Source organism: Sarcophilus harrisii, chromosome 3, assembly GCF_902635505.1.
Source record: "Sarcophilus harrisii chromosome 3, mSarHar1.11, whole genome shotgun sequence".
Taxonomy (NCBI): Eukaryota; Metazoa; Chordata; class Mammalia; order Dasyuromorphia; family Dasyuridae; genus Sarcophilus; species Sarcophilus harrisii.
The window spans coordinates 358,421,491-358,440,574 of NC_045428.1; the positions used below are offsets into that span (position 1 = coordinate 358,421,491).

General features: G+C 47.6%; 1 protein-coding gene across 16 annotated transcripts in view; it reads left to right on the forward strand.

The window, feature by feature from the left end:
* Positions 1–19,084, forward strand: part of PHLDB1 (pleckstrin homology like domain family B member 1) — a 61,978-nt gene that overhangs the window by 26,765 nt on the left and 16,129 nt on the right. For 12 of the 16 annotated variants that reach the window (XM_031960079.1, XM_031960081.1, XM_031960078.1 and 9 more), the window contains 7 exons: positions 1,729–2,010; positions 4,752–4,892; positions 5,011–5,148; positions 8,269–8,397; positions 8,862–9,017; positions 18,203–18,313; positions 18,441–18,530. In XM_031960079.1, the coding sequence (XP_031815939.1) occupies positions 1,729–2,010; positions 4,752–4,892; positions 5,011–5,148; positions 8,269–8,397; positions 8,862–9,017; positions 18,203–18,313; positions 18,441–18,530 (1,047 nt within the window). The remainder of the gene's footprint in view (positions 1–1,728; positions 2,011–4,751; positions 4,893–5,010; positions 5,149–8,268; positions 8,398–8,861; positions 9,018–18,202; positions 18,314–18,440; positions 18,531–19,084) is intronic. The other 4 variants (XM_031960085.1, XM_031960088.1, XM_031960090.1 and 1 more) reach the window with 1 other exon arrangement.

Here is a 19,084-nt window from a genome sequence, read left to right on the forward strand (position 1 = left end):
GAGCTCTTGGCTAGGGGGCCCCTAAGGTCAGATCTCTGAGACTTTCTGAGTCTGAGACTCCCCTGTGGGGAGGGTCTGGGGGATGGGAAGGCCTCTGGGCAGCTGTCTCTGAGCTGGCAACTGAGCTGGGTGGGGGCTTGGGATTCCCAGGATAGCTCAGGGAAAGGGAGGGCCCAGGGAAAGTGGGGAGAACGTGAAGGAGAAGAGCAGACTCGCCTGTGTCATCATCCTTCCCCCTCACTATTTCTGTTCAGATCTGGGGAAGAATTCCCCGCTCCTGAGGAGGGGCTCCCCTGAGCTTTTCTTGCTAGCCTAGGGCAGATCCTGGGATGACCCCGTCCCAGGAGGACAGCCAGCGTGGGTTATGGATCTGAGGAGTGGGTCCCGTCTCTCTTCCCCAGCTTCACACATCCACAAGGCCCTGACCTGTCCCAACCTGCCACTTTAAGGCTTGGAAACTGCCTGCCCCTCCCATCTCTGTAGCAGCTGCTTATCTGTGTCCTGAGGCAGGGGGAGGAGGAAAGAGGGCCCAGCCTCCTGGGGTGGAGGGACTGGGTTCCGGGTCTTTTTGGCCATGGAACTGGGCAAAGAACAGGAGGGAAGCCAGGTGAGATATTGGTCTGAGCTGGTGGGAGGGGAAGGGGGAAAGGGGCCGTGGGGAGGAGGGAGTCTGGAGAAAGAAGAGCTCTTTGCTAGGGCCACAGTTTCTGTGGGGGGTAGGGGTGGAGCTCCTCTTGCTTGGGGAGATGCCACGGTGTCCATGGGCATCCGAGGGGCATGAGTGGGCCCTCCTCCCTCAGGGGGCTGAGGAGCGATGGTGTCTGTGTCCTGGTGACTGGGGCGGGCCACGGAACCAAGGATTAAGGGTCAGGCCGCCGTACAATGGGACATACAAGGCCAGGCCTGGGCGCCAGGCTCAGGAAAGCTGTCAGTCCTTCAGTAGGACTGGGAATGAGCCCTTTCCACTGGCATGTGCCCAAGGCTCGCGTTGATTTGGGACTAAGGTAGGAAGGAAAAGATTTAAGCTCTATCCCCGTCCTTATGGGGTGTGTCTGCTTCTTGGTCTGTGCACAGGTACCTGTCCCTATGTCTCTGTGTTTTCCCCTATGTGGCGGTCAGCACGTCTGAATGTCTGTGTGCTCTTTTTGCAAGGGCCCACTGGGTGCAGAATGAAAAGTGAAAGAGGGCTGGGGGAAGAGTGGGGGAGAAGGGCAGCTCAGCCCCTTTGAGAATTCCGTCCCTTATTTCTCCTCTCCTTCCCATTCTCCTGGGGCTTGTGGAGGGGGAAGGAGTAGGAGCCCCAAGCCACAGTACCCGGGGTAGTGCCCCGCTCTCTCGCCCTCACTGAGAGGGCAATCACAGCGCATGGAGTTCTAGGTTAGGTTGGAAGACTCCAAGGAGTTAGCTGCTGCCTGCTAAAACCCCCGCCCTATGCCTAGAGTGTGAGTCCCAGGGAGGAACACAGGCGTTCCCCTGGAGGAGAGCCGGAGGGGAGCAGGGCCATCTGGTGCAACCTCCTCCGTTTTCAGATGGGGAAACTGAGTCTCAGAGCGTCGTGCCAGCTTGCTGCGATCAGCAGGCAGCGGGGGGGAGCAGAGAGTGCCTGAGGTCTCATCCAGGTCCAGATTCTGTGACCCAAGCTTTCTCCCCGGCTGGCAGGCGGGAGCCGCGCTCAGGCCTGGGGATGGGGAGGGCCGGGCCCTCAGTCTTTCTTGCTCTCTCCCCTAGGAACGCCAGCGTCTGGAGACCATCCTCAACTTATGTGCTGAGTACAGCCGGGCCGATGGGGGCTCCGAGGGAGGGGAGCTGCCCAGCATCGGCGAAGCGGCCATGGCTTTGGCTCTGGCCGGCAGAAGGCCCTCCAGGAGCCTGCCTGGGGCAGCCGGGGGCCCCGGACGAGGCCCTGAGGAGCCCGGAGGGGCCGCGCAGAGGCTCTGGGAGAGCGTGGAGCGCTCTGACGAGGAGAACCTGAAGGAGGAGTGTAGCAGTACTGAAAGCACGCAGCAAGAGGTGCGAGGGCCACTGTCTGGGGCAGGCGGCAGAGGCCACGGTGGGAGCAGGGGTTGGGAGGAACCGGGTTAGTGAGAGGGCGAGAACCAGGCTGGGGACAGAGGGAATCTGGGGATGGAGGGATTCTGGGGCTGAGAGGGATTCTGGGGATGAAGGGATTCTGGGGATGGAGGGATTCTGGGGCTGAGAGGGATTCTGGGGATGAAGGGATTCTGGGGATGGAGGGATTCTGGGGCTGAGAGGGATTCTGGGGATGAAGGGATTCTGGGGCTGAGAGGGATTCTGGGGATGGAGGGATTCTGGGGATGGAGGGATTCTGGGGATGAGAGGGAATCTGGGGCTGAGAGGGATTCTGGGGATGAAGGGATTCTGGGGATGGAGGGATTCTGGGGATGAGAGGGAATCTGGGGCTGAGAGGGATTCTGGGGATGAAGGGATTCTGGGGATGGAGGGATTCTGGGGATGAGAGGGAATCTGGGGCTGAGAAGGATTCTGGGGATGGAGGGATTCTGGGGCTGAGAGGGATTCTGGGGATGGAGTGATTCTGGGGCTGGAGGGAATCTGGGGCTGAGAGAGATTCTGGGGATGAAGGGATTCTGGGGATGGAGGGAATCTGGGGATGAGAGAGATTCTGGGGCTGAGAGGGATTCTGGGGATGAAGGGATTCTGGGGATGGAGGGAATCTGGGGATGAGAGAGATTCTGGGGCTGAGAGGGATTCTGGGGATGAAGGGATTCTGGGGATGGAGGGATTCTGGGGATGAGAGGGAATCTGGGGATGAGAGGGATTCTGGGGATGAAGGGATTCTGGGGATGGAGGGATTCTGGGGTGAGAGGGATTCTGGGGATGGAGGGATTCTGGGGCTGAGAGGGATTCTGGGGATGGAGTGATTCTGGGGCTGGAGGGAATCTGGGGCTGAGAGAGATTCTGGGGATGAAGGGATTCTGGGGATGGAGGGAATCTGGGGATGAGAGAGATTCTGGGGCTGAGAGGGATTCTGGGGATGAAGGGATTCTGGGGGATGGAGGGAATCTGGGGATGAGAGAGATTCTGGGGCTGAGAGGGATTCTGGGGATGAAGGGATTCTGGGGATGGAGGGATTCTGGGGATGAGAGGGAATCTGGGGATGGAGGGATTCTGGGGATGAGAGGGAATCTGGGGATGGAGGGATTCTGGGGATGGAGGGATTCTGGGGCTGAGAGAGATTCTGGGGATGAAGGGATTCTGGGGCTGGAGGGAATCTGGGGCTGAGAGAGATTCTGGGGATGAAGGGATTCTGGGGATGGAGGGATTCTGGGGATGAAGGGATTCTGGGGATGGAGGGAATCTGGGGATGAGAGAGATTCTGGGGCTGAGAGGGATTCTGGGGATGGAGGGATTCTGGGGATGAAGGGATTCTGGGGATGGAGGGATTCTGGGGATGGAGGGATTCTGGGGCTGAGAGAGATTCTGGGGATGAAGGGATTCTGGGGCTGGAGGGAATCTGGGGCTGAGAGGGATTCTGGGGATGGAGGAATTCTGGGGATGGAGGGATTCTGGGGATGGAGGGATTCTGGGGCTGAGAGGGATTCTGGGGATGAAGGGATTCTGGGGCTGGAGGGAATCTGGGGATGAGAGAGATTCTGGGGCTGAGAGGGATTCTGGGGATGGAGGGATTCTTGGGCTGAGAGGGAATCTGGGGCTGAGAGGGATTCTGGGGATGGAGGAATTCTGGGGATGGAGGGATTCTGGGGATGGAGGGATTCTGGGGCTGAGAGGGATTCTGGGGATGGAGGGAATCTGGGGATGAGAGAGATTCTGGGGCTGAGGGATTCTGGGGATGGAGGGATTCTGGGGATGAAGGGATTCTGGGGCTGAGAGGGATTCTGGGGCTGAGAAGGATTCTGGGGATGAAGGGATTCTGGGGCTGAGAGGGATTCTGGGGATGGAGGGATTCTGGGGCTGAGAGGGATTCTGGGGATGAAGGGATTCTGGGGATGGAGGGAATCTGGGGCTGGAGGGAATCTGGGGCTGAGAGAGATTCTGGGGCTGAGAGGGATTCTGGGGATGGAGGGATTCTGGAGATGAGAAGGATTCTGGGGATGGAGGGATTCTGGGGATGGAGGGATTCTGGGGCTGAGAGGGATTCTGGGGATGGAAGGATTCTAGGGATGAGAAGGAAGGCAGGGGAGGAATAGAAAAAAAGTTCAGAGGAGAAATAGCATGTGAGGGAGTGGGAAGGAATCCAGGAAGGGAGGAGATTTGGGGAGTGGAGATTGGCGTGGCGGGTGGTTACCAAGACTGGGGACAAGGGGAAGGGCCTGGAGATGGGAGGAGGGAGTTGGGGATGACATAATGCGATAGAGTTGAGAAGTGGGCCTGGGGATGATTTATTAGAGGGGAAAAGGAGGCTGAGAATAAGGGATAGAGTGTCTTGGAGGGAAGAGATGAAGGAAAGAGGAGACGGATGAGGCAAGAGGGGGGTATCCCGTGTGGAAGGGAGATGGGGATGGGGAACGGTTTTCTAGGTTTCGTAGACTATAAATTTTTATGACCCCCAACTTTGGCCTTGGGGCCCCACCTAGATTTGGCATTCTGACTATAAATCATTACTCACTTTGAATGAGTCAGCTTTTTCTGCAGGGTCCCTTGGGCGGGGAAGTGGGGGGAGGGCGGTGCAGACCGTTTTTCCCATGTGAGACCCCAAGGAGGCCCGAGGTTTGCCCTAGGCCCCTAAGTCTTGCAGCTTCTCTGTACTGTAGCACGAAGATGCCCCGAGCCCCAAGCTCCAGAGCGAGCTGCTGGCCCTGGAGGAGGAGCGGGCGAAGGCGCTCGGGCGTGTGGAGCAGCTCAAGGGCAGAGTGAAGGAGCTGGAGCACCAGCTGCAGGAGTCGGCGAGAGAGGTGAGGGCTCCTGGCGGCAGGCTGGCGGACTGAGGGCTTACTCTCCCCCCCCCCTGGCGGACTGAGGGCTTACTCCCCCCCCCCCCCGTTGTGACACGACCCGGGGCTATGCCCACAGGCCGAGATGGAACGGGCGCTGCTGCAGGGGGAGCGGGAGGCAGAGCGGGCCCTGCTGCTGAAGGAGCAGAAGGCCGTGGACCAGGTGCAGGAGAAGCTGCTGGTGCTGGAGACGGGCATGCAGAAGGAGAGGGACAAGGTAACTGGGAGCGGGCCCCTCGGCCCATCTGAGGCGCTCGCTGCCCCGAGAAGGGGTCTCGGTGTGGGGACCGCCGCCTGCGGGGCCGCAGAGCCCGTCCCCTGGGAAGGGCGCCAGCTTGGGCAGGGGCACTGTCGGTGCTGGGCTGGTGTCCGGGCCGCTCCTCTCTCTAGGTCTCTCTCTGCTGCCTTTGGGTGTCAGGGACTTTGCCGATGCTGGCCTCCCCCGGGCCCCTGGACTTACCCTTTGCAAGGTCTAGAACCCCCTTTTTGGTAGGAGAAACACCATCGGTTTTCAATGCCCGCCCGGGTTTGCTGAGCCCTGGTCCCTGGTGCCCTGGCAGGCAAAGCCCTATTAATGCCCAGACCCTTGTAATATGGACCCAGGTTCAAAAAACCACCCCCCCAGTGTGGCCCTCTTGGCTCCGGCCTGTGTCCCCCACCCTGCCCCCAGTGCCTGTCCTCCGGAACATGCAGTTTTCCCCATCCCAGATGGAACCAGCTTTCTGCCCCTAAACCTTTCAGATCTTGTGCCAGCCTGCAGGGCCGCTCCGTCCCACAGTTGCCATGCCTGAGCCTGAAGAGCCCAACATCGAGCCAAGGGGTCTGAAGTGAAGAGGGAGGCATTTGTTTCTGGATCTGATATTATTTTTCTGAGGGTCTTTCCTCCTGGAACTTTTGCAAGTTTTTTTTCCCTCTCCTTTTTTTGAGGAACTTTTTTTTTTTTTCTTGAAGATTTTTTTTCTTTTTGGAGCATCGGGCTCTGGGTCCCCCAAACCACACTCCCAAAGTCTGTGCCAGATTAATCCCATGCTTGCCAGCCAGGCCTGCACTAACACCCTCTCTAATAATTGTCGTGGGCACTCCGCATGCCGTCCTAACTGCCAGTGCTGCCCAAGGTAGGAGTTGTGCCCGCTGCCCATAGGGCAGCTCTCCGGCTTTGCCCACTTCTGCACTAACTCCATGGGCACCTGAGTGCCCTTGAGCTCTCCCCTCTCATTCTGTTTCCTTCTCTTCTTGGTGTGGGACCCCGGAGCCCCTAATTAGAAAAGAATGGGGGAAGGGAACTAGGGGTGGAAACAAGTCCAACGCTCTTCTGAGGGGCATAGAGGGGTTGTGCCCATAGAAGGGCCCCATCCCTTCGTGTAATCCCAATCAGGAGCCTTAAGGTACCCAGGGGCTTGTTCTACAGAGCACTGTACATGTGAGGGACATGTGACATTTAGCTAAGACCTAGTCCCTGCCCTCACAGAGCTTACTGTCTAATGAGGGTTGATGGGGAATGAGGAGCAAGCAGAAGGTATTTATCATTACATGATATGTGAATTGGGGATGCATAAAACAAAGTGGGGGCCGGGGGGATCAGGAAAATCAGGGGATTAGCTGTGACTGTAGCAGTCAGAAGTAGGGGGAATTGTGTTCCGGAGGAAGGGGAAGCAGCCCTATCCCAAACCACTTGACCATTTATCCGGGGCAAAAAGCCTGGCAGAGATGGCACAGCCATGTTAGGGCCCTTGCCATGGCTTCTTTATTGGGCAGAGGAAGCCTGATAGCTCCCTAATCCAGAGCTCCCGATCCTTTTCTGTCATGGATCCCTTGGGTGAACTTCCCAGAACTAGGGTTTTAATGCATAAAATGAAACACATAAGCTTTTGGAGGAAAACTAGAGATTCATTATCAAAATATTAAAGCACGAGCTCACAGACTCCAGGTTGAGAGTCCCAGCATCAGACCCTGTCTGGGGGGATGTTCAGAACTGGGCACTTCAGCTCCTGGGGCAGAGAAAGCCCCTGAGGATGGAGCCGGACAGACAGACATTAAGAGCTGGCGCCCCGGTTGAGTCATAGAGAAAGGAAAGCTTGCAGGCAGGGGAGGACAGTGCCTGCAGGGAGGAGGAGGAGGAGGAGGAGGATGGTGAGGGAGGAGGAGATATGTGCCCTAGACCTCCTTGGCAGCCTGAGCCTACTCTTGAAGCTTTGCTTTATTTGGTGTTTCAGAGTCCCTAGGATTTAATGTCCAATCTCTTAGGAGGGTTCTGATGGCTCTGCACCCGATTTGCCTTCCACCCGGGATTATTTAGAGGGTCTTCCCAGCTATGAAGGGGCTGGTGGATTAGCCTTAATGAACTCTCTTCTTCCAGCCCAGACTCCCAGGCTTGGGAGTCAGTAATAATGGCTTCTCCTCTGCCCATCTTTTCCTGTGGGGTGACTCACCAACTCCTCCCCTCCTTTCCCACCCCCATCCCGAAAGGTGTCATCTCTCCCTAGGCTGAGCCACTTACCCTCCTCCCCTTACCCATTCCTGGGGCTCTGATTACCATGGCAACGGCCACATTAATTGCAGTCCTCAGCCCAGCCCATGGTTCAGACCTCAGATGCCAGCATCTCTGTACATCCCGGGTGGGAGGGAAAAGAAGGCTGAGTGAGGGGTGGGGGTGGGAGGGTGGATAGAGGAGAGGGTGCTGGGGTCCCCTCCTCTGTGTCAGCTGCTGCATTAATATCCTCAGCTTCCCCTCCCCCTCCATATATATCCACTAATTTAATCCCCTTTCCCAGGTTAGACTTTGGTCTCTGGGTGCTGGTGGGTGGGAAGGCGGGAAGGAGCCAAATTCTCCCTGTTTGTGATATGGAACAAATCATGACCACAGCTGGTTTGGCAAGAAAACCAACCTGTTGGCATCAGCACCCACTTAAAACATTCCAATTCTAGGAAGCTCTTGAGACCAAAGCCCCTCCAACCTCCTTTCTCCTCTGCTGTTATTCCTCTCTCCTTTTCCTCCACATTCCTTTTTCTGCCTTGATCCATAATCCCCCACCTTTTCCCTTCTCCATTGCCCTTTTTCTCTATTCTATTCCCCACTCAGATTTTTTTCTCCTTTCGTCTCCTTCTTTATTTCCTTTTATTTTTCTATCTTCCTCTCTCCTCTTTTCATCCTTTCTCCCCTCCTTTTATCTTTTTCTTTCTCTCTCATCCCATCTCCTTTCTTCCCTCCTATCCTATTCCTCTCCTTCTGCCCTCCCCCCTTCCCCATCCTCAGCCGCATGGCATGGAGTTAGAAGTGTGTGTTCTGTTTTTCCCCTTTTTGTGTTGTGTACCCCTTCCCCCCCCCACCTCCCTCCAGGAGAGGGTGGAGCTGGCCGTGGGACGGAGTGAGCTGGAGGCCCGCCAGGCGCTGTATGATGAGCTCAAGACACAGCTCGATAACTGCCCCGAGTCTGTTCGGGAACAGTTACAGGAGCAGCTGAGAAGGGTCAGTTTCCCAAACCATCAGCCCCTATCCTGACTCCCCTGCCATGATCTTGGAGATGCCCTCAAGGGCCCTTCCTCCCGCAGAGAAGAAAGCAGCTTGGACCGTGCCATCAGGCAGGATGGCACTACACTGGATGAGGGCTCTGCAGAGGAGGGTTCAAGGAACTTCATGGCCCTTTCCATCTTCCTCCCTCTCCCCCCCCCCCCCATTCAGTTATGTTTTTTGTATTTCCTGTTCCCTTTGGCCTGGGCTCCACAATGTCCTTTTGGTGCCAGGCAAAGTGGCGTAAGGGTGCAGCCGTGCCCAGGGGGAGGGTGGGTGGAGTCTTTTTCCCTCCTAATCCCAGAAACCACCTCTTTGTGGCCCTTATACTCGCCACTACCCTGGTAGTCTGGCCCACCAGGCCCCGTGGCACGTGAACTACAACTGAGTCCCAACCTCTTCCCCAACCATTGTTATCAAAGGAGGCTGAAGCTCTGGAGACAGAGACAAAACTCTTTGAAGACTTGGAATTCCAACAGCTGGAGAAGGAAAGCCGTCTGGAGGAGGAGCGGGAGCTGGCTACCCAGGGGCTGCTCCACAACAGGGCAGAGCTGCATCGGAGCATTGCTAAGAGAAAGGTGGGACCCCTCTCCCCCCACTTGAAATCCTTTTCCCCGGACCTTACCTTCTCAGGGAGCAATCAAGTCAGCCTATACTTTGCCCTGAGCTATTTATGGATGTGGAGTTGGCATGTGGCAAGTGGATGTTGGCAGTGACTGGCAGAAGAGAGCCAGTCAATGAGCGTTTAATTATTTATTGATTTTGGGACATTTGTTCAGTCTTATAGTTCTTTGCTTAAGCAAATTCTTTTTTTGATAGCTTTTTATTTTTCAAAATATGTGCAAAGATAGTTTTCAGCATTCACTCTTACAAAACCTTGTGCTCCAAAATTTTCTCCCTCCCTTTCCATCTACCCCCTTCCCTAGACAGCAAATAATCCAATATAAGGTTAAATATGTGCAATTCTTGTAAGTGTATTTCCACATTTATCATTCATTATAGAATTACAGAACAATAATATTCCATAATATTCATATACCACAATTTATTCAGCCATTCTCCAATTGATGGGCATCCACTCAGTTTCCAGTTTCTGGCCACTACAAAGAGACCTGACACAAACATTCCTGTACATGTGGGTCCCTTTCTCTTCTTTAGTATCTCTTTGGGATATAAGCCCAGTAGAAACACTGCTGGATCAAAGGGTATCACAGTTTGATAACTTTTTGAGCATAGTTCCAAATCGCTCTCCAGAATGGCTGTATTCACAATTCCACCAACAATGTATCAGTGTCCCAGTTTTCCCGCATCTCCTCCAACATTCATCATTATTTTTTCCTGTCATCTTTGCCAATCTGACAGGTGTGTAGTGGTATCTTAGAGTGTCTTACTTTGCATTTCTCTGATTAATAATGACTTGGAGCATCTTTTCATATGGCTAGAAATAGTTTCAATTTCTTCGTCTGAGAAATGTCTCTTCATATCCTTTGACCATTTATCAATTGGAGAATGGCTTGATTTCTTATACATTAGAGTCAATTCTCTATGTATTTTGGAAATAAGGCCTTTATCAGAACCTTTGACTGTAAAACTGTTTTCTCAGTTTATTGTGAAGGCATTTTTTTTAAATGCCAAAATTTTATTTGATTCTGGAGGTAATGGAGAGCCAGAGGAACTCACTGAGAAGTTAATTCTACCACTTAGAAAAGTCATCTTAATCAAAGCATAGTATTTCCATCTTTTTGTTGTTGTTTGTTTGCTTGTTTTTTTTTTTTTTTTGCTTTTGAACTGATTTTTCTTGTGCAGCATGATGAATATGGAAATGTTAAAAAGAATTGCATATGTTTATTGGAGCTTGGGGAGAGGGGAAGAAGGGGAGAAAAATTTGGAACATAAGGTTTTGCAAAGGTGAATATTGAAAATTATCTTTGCATGTATTTGGAAAAATAAAATACTATTAAATTTTTCAAAAGAAAATTATTGTGATGTAAAAAAGCCAAAAAACTAAAAAAAAAAACTTTTAAAAATTAATTTGCAATAAAAAAAGAAAAGAAAGATGGATTAAAGTGGGGAAAAAATTGATGGTAAGAAGGCTGGTTAGGAGGCTATTTGCCATAAGCCAGGGAAAAGAGAGGACGAAGGTCAAGCTAGTAGGTGACTATGTAAGGAGGGCCAAGGGGCCATGTATTCAACAAACAACAACAATTGTGAGGGTAAGAATAATGAACTTGGCATTAGATTATATGTGTGGGATGAGAGGGTAGCTTTGAGCCTGGATTCCTGGGAAGATTGTGGTGTCCTTTCATAGTAATAATGAATCTGGAAGAAAAGTTTAGGGGGAAATGAATTCCATTTTGAACATTTCAGCTTTGAAGTGCCTATGGGACATCCAGTTCAAGATGTCCAAGAGGTGATTGGTGATGTATGGCTGGAGTTCAGCAGAGAGACTAGGGCTGGGAAAAATCTGGTTTTTCTCTCTCAATCCAGTGGGAGACAAGATGCACAAATTTCTAAGGCAGCTGAGAAAGACCTAAGGGCAAAGTAATAGGAAAGGAGGTTGTTGTTACTGTTTGTTCTTCATTTTCAAAGAGGACCAAAAATTCTGTCTCAATTCTTGCCTTGCCCTTGGCAGGAGGTTAATTTAGAGCAGGCTTCCTAGAAGAGTAGTTTCGGTTTAGTTGTTTCCGGCTCTTCATGACCCCACGGATAAAGTCCTTGAGGTGTTCTTGGCAAAGATGCTAGAGTGATGTGCCATTTCTTTATTCTATGTATCCCTATTTTAAAGATGAGGAACTAAGACAAATAAGGGTTAAGTGACTTGTCTAACTAGAGTCATATACCTAGGATGTTTCTGAGGGCGGATTTGAACTCAAATCTTTCTGGCTTCAAGCTCTATCCATTGCACCATTTAGCTGCCCCTCCAAGAAGAGATGAAGGCTAAACAAGACTTTTTCAGGAGGTAAGAGTTATGACTTATTGGAGAAGCAGTAGGAGCAAAACCTGGACTGAGTGAGTGACTTTGAGACAGGAGAAAAAGAGCAGTATGTTAAAAAGAGTTATGAGAAAGGAGAATAATGACATAGAAGAGGAAGAAGGCAAGAAGGACCTCAAAATTCAACACACAAGTTTGGGAAGGACTAGGAGCTATCTAGCTATCCCATTTTCTCTGTTTTCTTCCTGATGAACCTACCTGATTTCACTTCATCTTCTTATCTTCAATACTTGCTCAGAGAAGGAAGGTTGGAGGTAGACAGATAAACTCAGGCAGTTAAGCAGTCATTGGCTAGTGTCTGGAGTGTGTGAGTTCAAATCCTGCCCCATCTATTTACTTTCTGTATGATCCTGGACAAGTCACTTAAACCTGTTTGTTTCAATTTGCTCATTGGTAAGATAAGCTGGAGGACATGTCAAACCATATCAATATCTTTGCCAAGAAAACTCCAAAGGGGGTCACAAAGAGTAAGACACAATCTAAAAATGACTGAACAACAGCACGATACAGGATTGTTATTTAGAGTGGAATTTTATGCATAGAGAACTTTCCAAATATTAAAATATCATATAAATATTATCATCATCATTGTTATTCTTTTTAGCCAGTCCTCCAATCTTGTCTTGTCATTTCACAATTCTGATGTCCTATGAGAAGAGCCACAAACTCGGGTAAATCTTGTGAGTGAGGTTTAGGTGCATGGTATGTACCTAGGTGATATATATTTTTAGTCTCAAACCAGTTGGAAAGCTTTATGTCTGGAACCATTTTTCCATTAGCTCCATTATCCCATTATGAAAGGGCATTCCTACTTGGCTCTTTTCAACAATGAGGTGCTTCAGGCCAGTTCCCATAGATTTGTGATGGAGAGAGTTATCCACATCCAGAGAAAGAATTGTGGGGACTGAATATGAATCACAACATAATTTTCTCACCTTTTGTTGTTGTTTGCTTGCTTTTTTTTCTTTCTCAATTTTTCCCTTTTTGATCTGATTTTTCTTGTGCAGCATGTTAAGTGTGGAAATATGTTAGGAAGAGTTGAACATATTTAATCTATTGGATTACTTGATGTCTAGGGGAGAAAAGTAAGGAGAAGGGAGGGAGAAAAATTTGGAACACAAGGTTTTGTAAGGATAAATGTTGAAAACCATTTTTGCATGTATTTTGAAAATAAAAAGCTATTGTTTTTTTTTAAAAAACCAGAAAAAAAAATAAAGGGCACCTCTTCTGGCTAGAAACAGATTTTCATTCTTATGGATGCACAGCCACATCTTTTCAAAAAGGATCTATACTAACGTGAAGGAGATTTTCCTCCTCTTTTCAAAATATTTTGTAGATATTAGTGCAGCATCCAGTCTTCTCTACTTTTTTGTCCTTAGTTATATCTTTCACATTATTTTTTGCTTGTGAGCCATGTCTGGTTCTACTCCACAGCCAACCTAACCTTCGTGCCCCCACCAATCACCCTTATTTGAGTTGGTTATTTTAATTTTGATTATTCTGACATCAAGGTGTTATCCTTGCAGTGCTACATGGTGACATCAAAAATACATCTTTTAAAATTCTATTCTCCTAGTGATGAATAGAGTCACCATCTGGAGAATAATAATGTTTAAAAAGATGGGCTTTTGTTGCTTGGAGCAGTTTGGAATTAGTGAGAGGATTGCACTTTCCTAACTGTCAGCTAGGTGGTGCAGTGGATACTTTGCTGAGCCTGGAGTCAGAAAGACTCCTCTTCCTGAGTTCAAATATGTTCTCAGACACTTACTAGCTGTGTGATTCTGGGCAAGTCACTTAACCCTGTTTGACTCAGTTTCTTCAACTGTAAAATGAGTTGGAAAAGGAAATGGCAAACTGCTCCAGTATCCCTACCCCCCAAAACCCCAAATGGTGTCACAAGAGTCAGACATGACTGAAAAATGTTATTTACCTTTCTTTCCTACTCTTTTTCAATTCTGGGCTCTCTTCATTGTGCACGCATGCACACACACACACACACACACACACACGCATAAGACTCAACGGGCTTTCCATCCAACCATTTGTCATAGTTCAGGCATTAAGCATTCTTCATCCAATTGGTTTTTCCTCTGTGGAGTCACTCTTTTAAGTGACTGAATCTTTTCAAGGAAGTTAGAGAGTGATCTGGCACTTGATGCAATCACTTTAATGTTGTCTGCAACCAGGAGTGTTTGCAGAACTTCACTATCATTAAGGAAATTAATCTTTTATTTGGATGACATAGCAAGCATCCTCCCTGACATTAATGAATACCTTTGACAAGTATCTATCAAATCAGTAGCATCTATTTAAAACCATCAGTAAGCATCATATGTAATGGGGACAAACTGCAACCATTCCCAATAAGATCAGGAGTGAAACAAGGTTGCCCACTATCACCGTTACTATTCAATATTGTATTAGACAAGTATCTATCTGATTATTTTATTCTTCACTTGATATTGGCTAAAAAAAAGTTGTTGAATGAGGTTATTTCTGTAGTTGCATCTATCATGAAATCAATTATAATCATATATATGGGAGACCTTGTTGGAGAGTCTGCAAGGCTGTGTTTTGCTTCACTGAGTCAAATGTTTTTTGGTAGTCATCACACAATAGACACAAGAGGATCTTGCTTGCTCTCCTCTCAGCCAGCTGTATTACTGTGAAGATGTGCTCTGCTGTGGACAATCAGCTATGAAAGCCTGACTGTCTCTTCTCATGTTTTCACCCGAGGATGCCCTCAGTCCATGTATGGATCATTTTCATAAAGATGCTCAAGCAGTGACAAAGTGCTCATTGGGATGGTAGTTGTTGATGCCTTCTCAGTTACCATTTTTAAAAACTGAAAACCAAATTCTATAATCTTTTCCATGCTTCTGGAATCTTCCCTTTTTGGAGATATTTTTTAAAATGGCTCTTTGAGTATCCTTGCAGTGGTAGCCCCTCCAGTATGTAATTTAGTCAGGGATAATCTCTCTTTCTGAGGTCATCTTCTTAGGACTCATTTTTGCTTCCTCAGATATTACCTGCTGTTGTTGTCCTAGGCATGGGATGATAAGAGTAGATTTCTAGAAACACTAGATGCTTAACCCATTGTACATAAAGTTGTTGCTCTTCCTCCCATTTAATCTCAGAGATAATTTGATGTGACTGAGTCATGTGCCATTTTTTTTTCTATAGGATCATTTCCCTTTCCATTATCTTGTGTTATTTGTTTGTTTTTGAAGTGATGCTGTTTTTAATCTTCTGTCACCTGCTTCTGTAATGTTTTGCAAATGAGTTAGTATTCTAAATTTGTATCAATGTTGGCTGCTCTGTTTTTCTGCTTGCTAAGTTTGTTGGCTAAGAAATTTTTCTAGGCTTTTTTGGCTCTCTTTTGTTAACTATTTTTATATTGGTTAAATTTCTCTAACAAATAGTTATATGAAGAATCAATGTCTTTTCTTATTCTCATATGTAGAGTTATATTCCTTTTTTAACCATTGGCTGATTAGATACCTCCTTTTCTTCAGTTCAATTCAGTTCAATTTCACTGGCATTTATTAATTACCTGCTATGTGCTAGGCAGTATGAGGCCCTGAAGATATAAAAATATTGAAAAAAATCTCTGATCTCAAGGAACTTACATTCTGCTAGGAGAAAACAGCATGAACACATTGAGTAAATGTAAAATATACACTCTTGGCTTTAAAAGTAAACTAATCTGATTGGAATATAGACTGATTGCATGAGGGAGACTAATGATCAAATTTGATTAACTTGGAACTATATTATGAAGCTCTTTAAATATTGAACAAAATAATTTGTATTTTTTCTTAGGAGGTAATAGGGCTTCTTAAGCAAGATAAGTAACACGATCAATCAGCCTGTCAATAAACATTTATTAAATGCCTACTGAGTGTCAGGCACTGTGCTAAGTACAGAGGATACAAAAATATATTTAAAAAAAAAAACCAGTCCTGTTTCTGAAGAGGTTGTGATGTAATGATCAGACTTGGGCTTTATGAATGTCAGTATGGCAGCTATATGGAAGTTGAACTGGGGAAAGGAGACTGAAAGCAGCACAAACAATTAGGAAACTCTTGTTATAGTCCAGAAGTGATGAGAGGCCTCATGAACTTGGTTCTGGTCACATAAGATTCAAGAGATGTAGGTCTATTAGATGCGCTAGTTGAAGGAAAATAAAAAGTGGAGGATGACTGAAATTGTGACTGGTTTAATAGAAATATATGATGGTGTCTCTAACAGAAATAACAAAGTTTTGAGTAGGGTTTTATTTTTAGAGAGAAATATGAGTTTTATTTTAAATATATTAAATAACAGTAAACATTAAATTATTATGGAACATCTTATGTAAACTGATTTATAAATCTGAAGTCTTCTAAAAATTTTTATTGTTATTATTATTATATCCAACAGAAACATGTGATGATGTGCACCAAACTCAAGAGAATTTTGGGCTGGGTAGTTATCTTTGAGAGTTATAATTATATATACATATGTATATTATATTATAATTATAGATGATAATATGGGAGTTGATAAGCTCAACAAACTAGACTATAGAGATGAGAAAAGGTACCAGGACAGAATCTTGGGGACACAGCCACATAGGGGCTAGGACATGGATGAGAATCCTGTACAAGAGACTGAGGAGTATAGTCAGATAGATAAGAGGGAAACCTGGAAGGAACAATGTCACTAAAACCCAGGAAGAAGAGGGTATCTGCCATGGGGAGGTCAACAAGAACAAAGTCTAAGAATCTGCCATGGGATGATCTTGGAAAAGTCAGTTTCATTTGAATAAGGTCAGAAACTAGATTGCACAAAGTTGAAAATGGAGCAGGAGCTCAGCCTATAGAAGCAATGAAGGTAGGTAGTTTTTTTTTTTTCCTAGGAACTTGGTTACCAAGGGAAAGAGAGGGAATATCCCAACTCGAGAAGAATAAAATGAAATTTTTCCTTATTTTCAAAGGACAGTAGAGATCTGGGTATGCTTGTAGGAGAGAGGGGATGCTCAAAGGAGCATTAGGAGGATATAACAGGGGTTGCCCAAAGGGGGAAAAGTGGTAAGGGAAAGGACTTGTAAAAGACAGCGTTATACTTGTCCTAGTCATCTGTTAAGAGGAATAATTCTATCTAAAATCTGGTTTATTTCTAATGTTGACCTATTCCTCACTGGCTTTAAGGGCCTCAGTTGTCCAAGCTTCCCCTCCCATTATTTCTCCACATTGCCTGACTTCTTCATCTGCCATTATATTTCCTGGCCCCTTCTTTTCCAGTTATGTCTCTTACTCCCCTCCTGGCCTACTCCAGTTTCAGTTTCCTTTTGCCTCCTGCCTTTGTCTCTGCTTAGGATGGCCCATGAGCTGGAGACAACTGCTTTTCCTTCATTCTTTTGACAGATGTACTTTCTCAATGCTTATTTTTGGGAAGAAGTTTAAGATTATCTGTTCTAAGAAATCCTCACCCCATATAAATTCATCTAGTCTATTCTTAAGCCTGGAGAGCCCCCCGCCCCCCACATACTTCCTATTATAGACTAAAAGCTCCCTGAAGGGAGAGGCTATAAATAATTCTTACTTTGTGTAGGAAACAATTAGTTTAGAACTGTGCACCTTGGGAGCCTATTGTATCTTGTTCAGCAAGCATTGGATCTTCCTAAAGCACAAGCCTGACCATGTCATTCTTACTCAAGAATCTTCAGGAACTTTCTCATGATCTCTAGGATGAAATACAAACTCCTTTGCTGGACATTTCAATCTCCCCATAATCTGACTCTAGCTTCCTTCCTTTTCTTTCCTTCCTTTGTCCTTCCTTCCTTTTTTCTTTCCTTCCTTCCCTTTAAATAATATTTCATTTTTCCAAATACATGCAAATATAGTTTTCAACATTCTCTTTTGCAAAACCTTGTGTTCCAAAATTTTCTCCCTCTCTCCCCTAGACAAAGAGCAATCCAATATAGGTTAAATATTTGAAGTTCTTCTAAACATATTTCTATTGTCATCATGCTGTGCAAGAAAAATCTGATCAAAAAGGGGGAAAAAAATCCAAGTAAACAACAAAAACAAAAAGATGAAATACTATGCTTTGATCCACATTCAGCGTCCATGGTTCTCTCTCTGGATGTGCATGGCACTTTCCATCACAAGTCTATTGAAATTGCCTTGAATCAGTTCATTGTTGAAAAGATCCAACCTTCTTTCCAAATTTATTTAAACAACTACTCCCTGTTCTGAACTCTATATTCTGCTAAACTTGCTGCTTCCAGAATTCAACATCTCTCTGTGGCCTTCATGGTTTTCTGCAGACTGTCCCCTATGCCTGAAATGGTTCTTTCCTTTCCACCTCTTAAAATCGTTGGCTCAGTTCCTGAGAAACCTTTTTTATTGATTTAATTATTTGTGCTATCCTCCTTAAATTAGCCTGTGTTACTTATCTGGGCGGCGAGGGAATAGAGCACAGGCTTGCAGGCAGGAAGAGACTTAGCTGGCCAAATCCTGTTTGCCTCAGTTTCCTCCTCTGTAAAATAAGCTGCAGAAAGAAGTGGCAGACCCTTCCAACATCTTCGCCAAGAATGTGGTCACAAAGAGTGGACCCGGCTGAAACGACCCTCCGTTGACATGTTCTCTTCCTCAGTAGAACATGTGCTTTTGAGGGCAGGGACTCTGTGTTCCCCAGAGCCTCAAACACGGCAAGCACTTGTTGAGCGGCGCCCGTCCTGGGCCCTCTGGCTCTGCACGCTGACTCCGGGTTCTCTGTCCGCAGGAGCGCCTCGCGGTGCTGGAAAACCAGGCGGCTCAGATCCGGGCCCAGGCTGTGCAGGACTCGGAGCGGCTGGCCCGGGACAAGAACTCCTCCCTGCAGCTGCTGCAGAAGGTACGGGGCCGGGGCCAGAGGGGAGGCGGAGGCTGCTTGGGAGAGGGGTCGGGACCGCGGGGACCGGCTTGGAATGAGCCTGACCTGGAGGTCCCTCCCTGTTCTGCCCGGGCTACCTGGGCTCTAGGAGAAGGAGAAACTGGCCGCCCTGGAGAGACGGTACCATGCGCTCACCGGGGGGAGGCCTTTCCCCAAGACAACGTCCGCGCTCAAAGAGGTAACTGCGTTCTGGGGCTCGAGAGGGTGGGGGAAGCCCAGGGCCAAAGGGGTTCCTCTGAAGGCCCCTCTGGTGTCTCAGTGTGGATGAGTGGGGGGCATGAGGTGGGTTCTGCATTAGCACGGGGATATATCACCTATTCTGTGTTAGCGAGCAGGGGATTTAGCATTTGGGCTCCCACTGCTTCCTTTCGGTTATCCCGAGGGAGCCCGTTGCCCCAGTGGGTAACATTGTTGAAGAACTATCAAGGTCTTGAAGGGCTGAAGAGGAGATTTTTGCCACAAGAGGCAATGAAGAAGAAGGAAGGAAAGAGGCAATTAAGAGACTCGGGGTGTGGGGTGGCTGGCAGGAGGGGCCCCATAATTGCGTGCCCAAGTCGTGCAGGAAGTTTAGCCACCCTTCCTTTGAGCGCTGGACTTAAGGTCAGGGTTTTATTTTTAAAATTCTCATTAATGTCTTTTGCTTTTGTATCACTGACATTACCTATAGAGAGAGAACTATCTCCCATAATAAATAGTTAAAAGAGGGGGGGTGCAGCAACACTGACATGTATA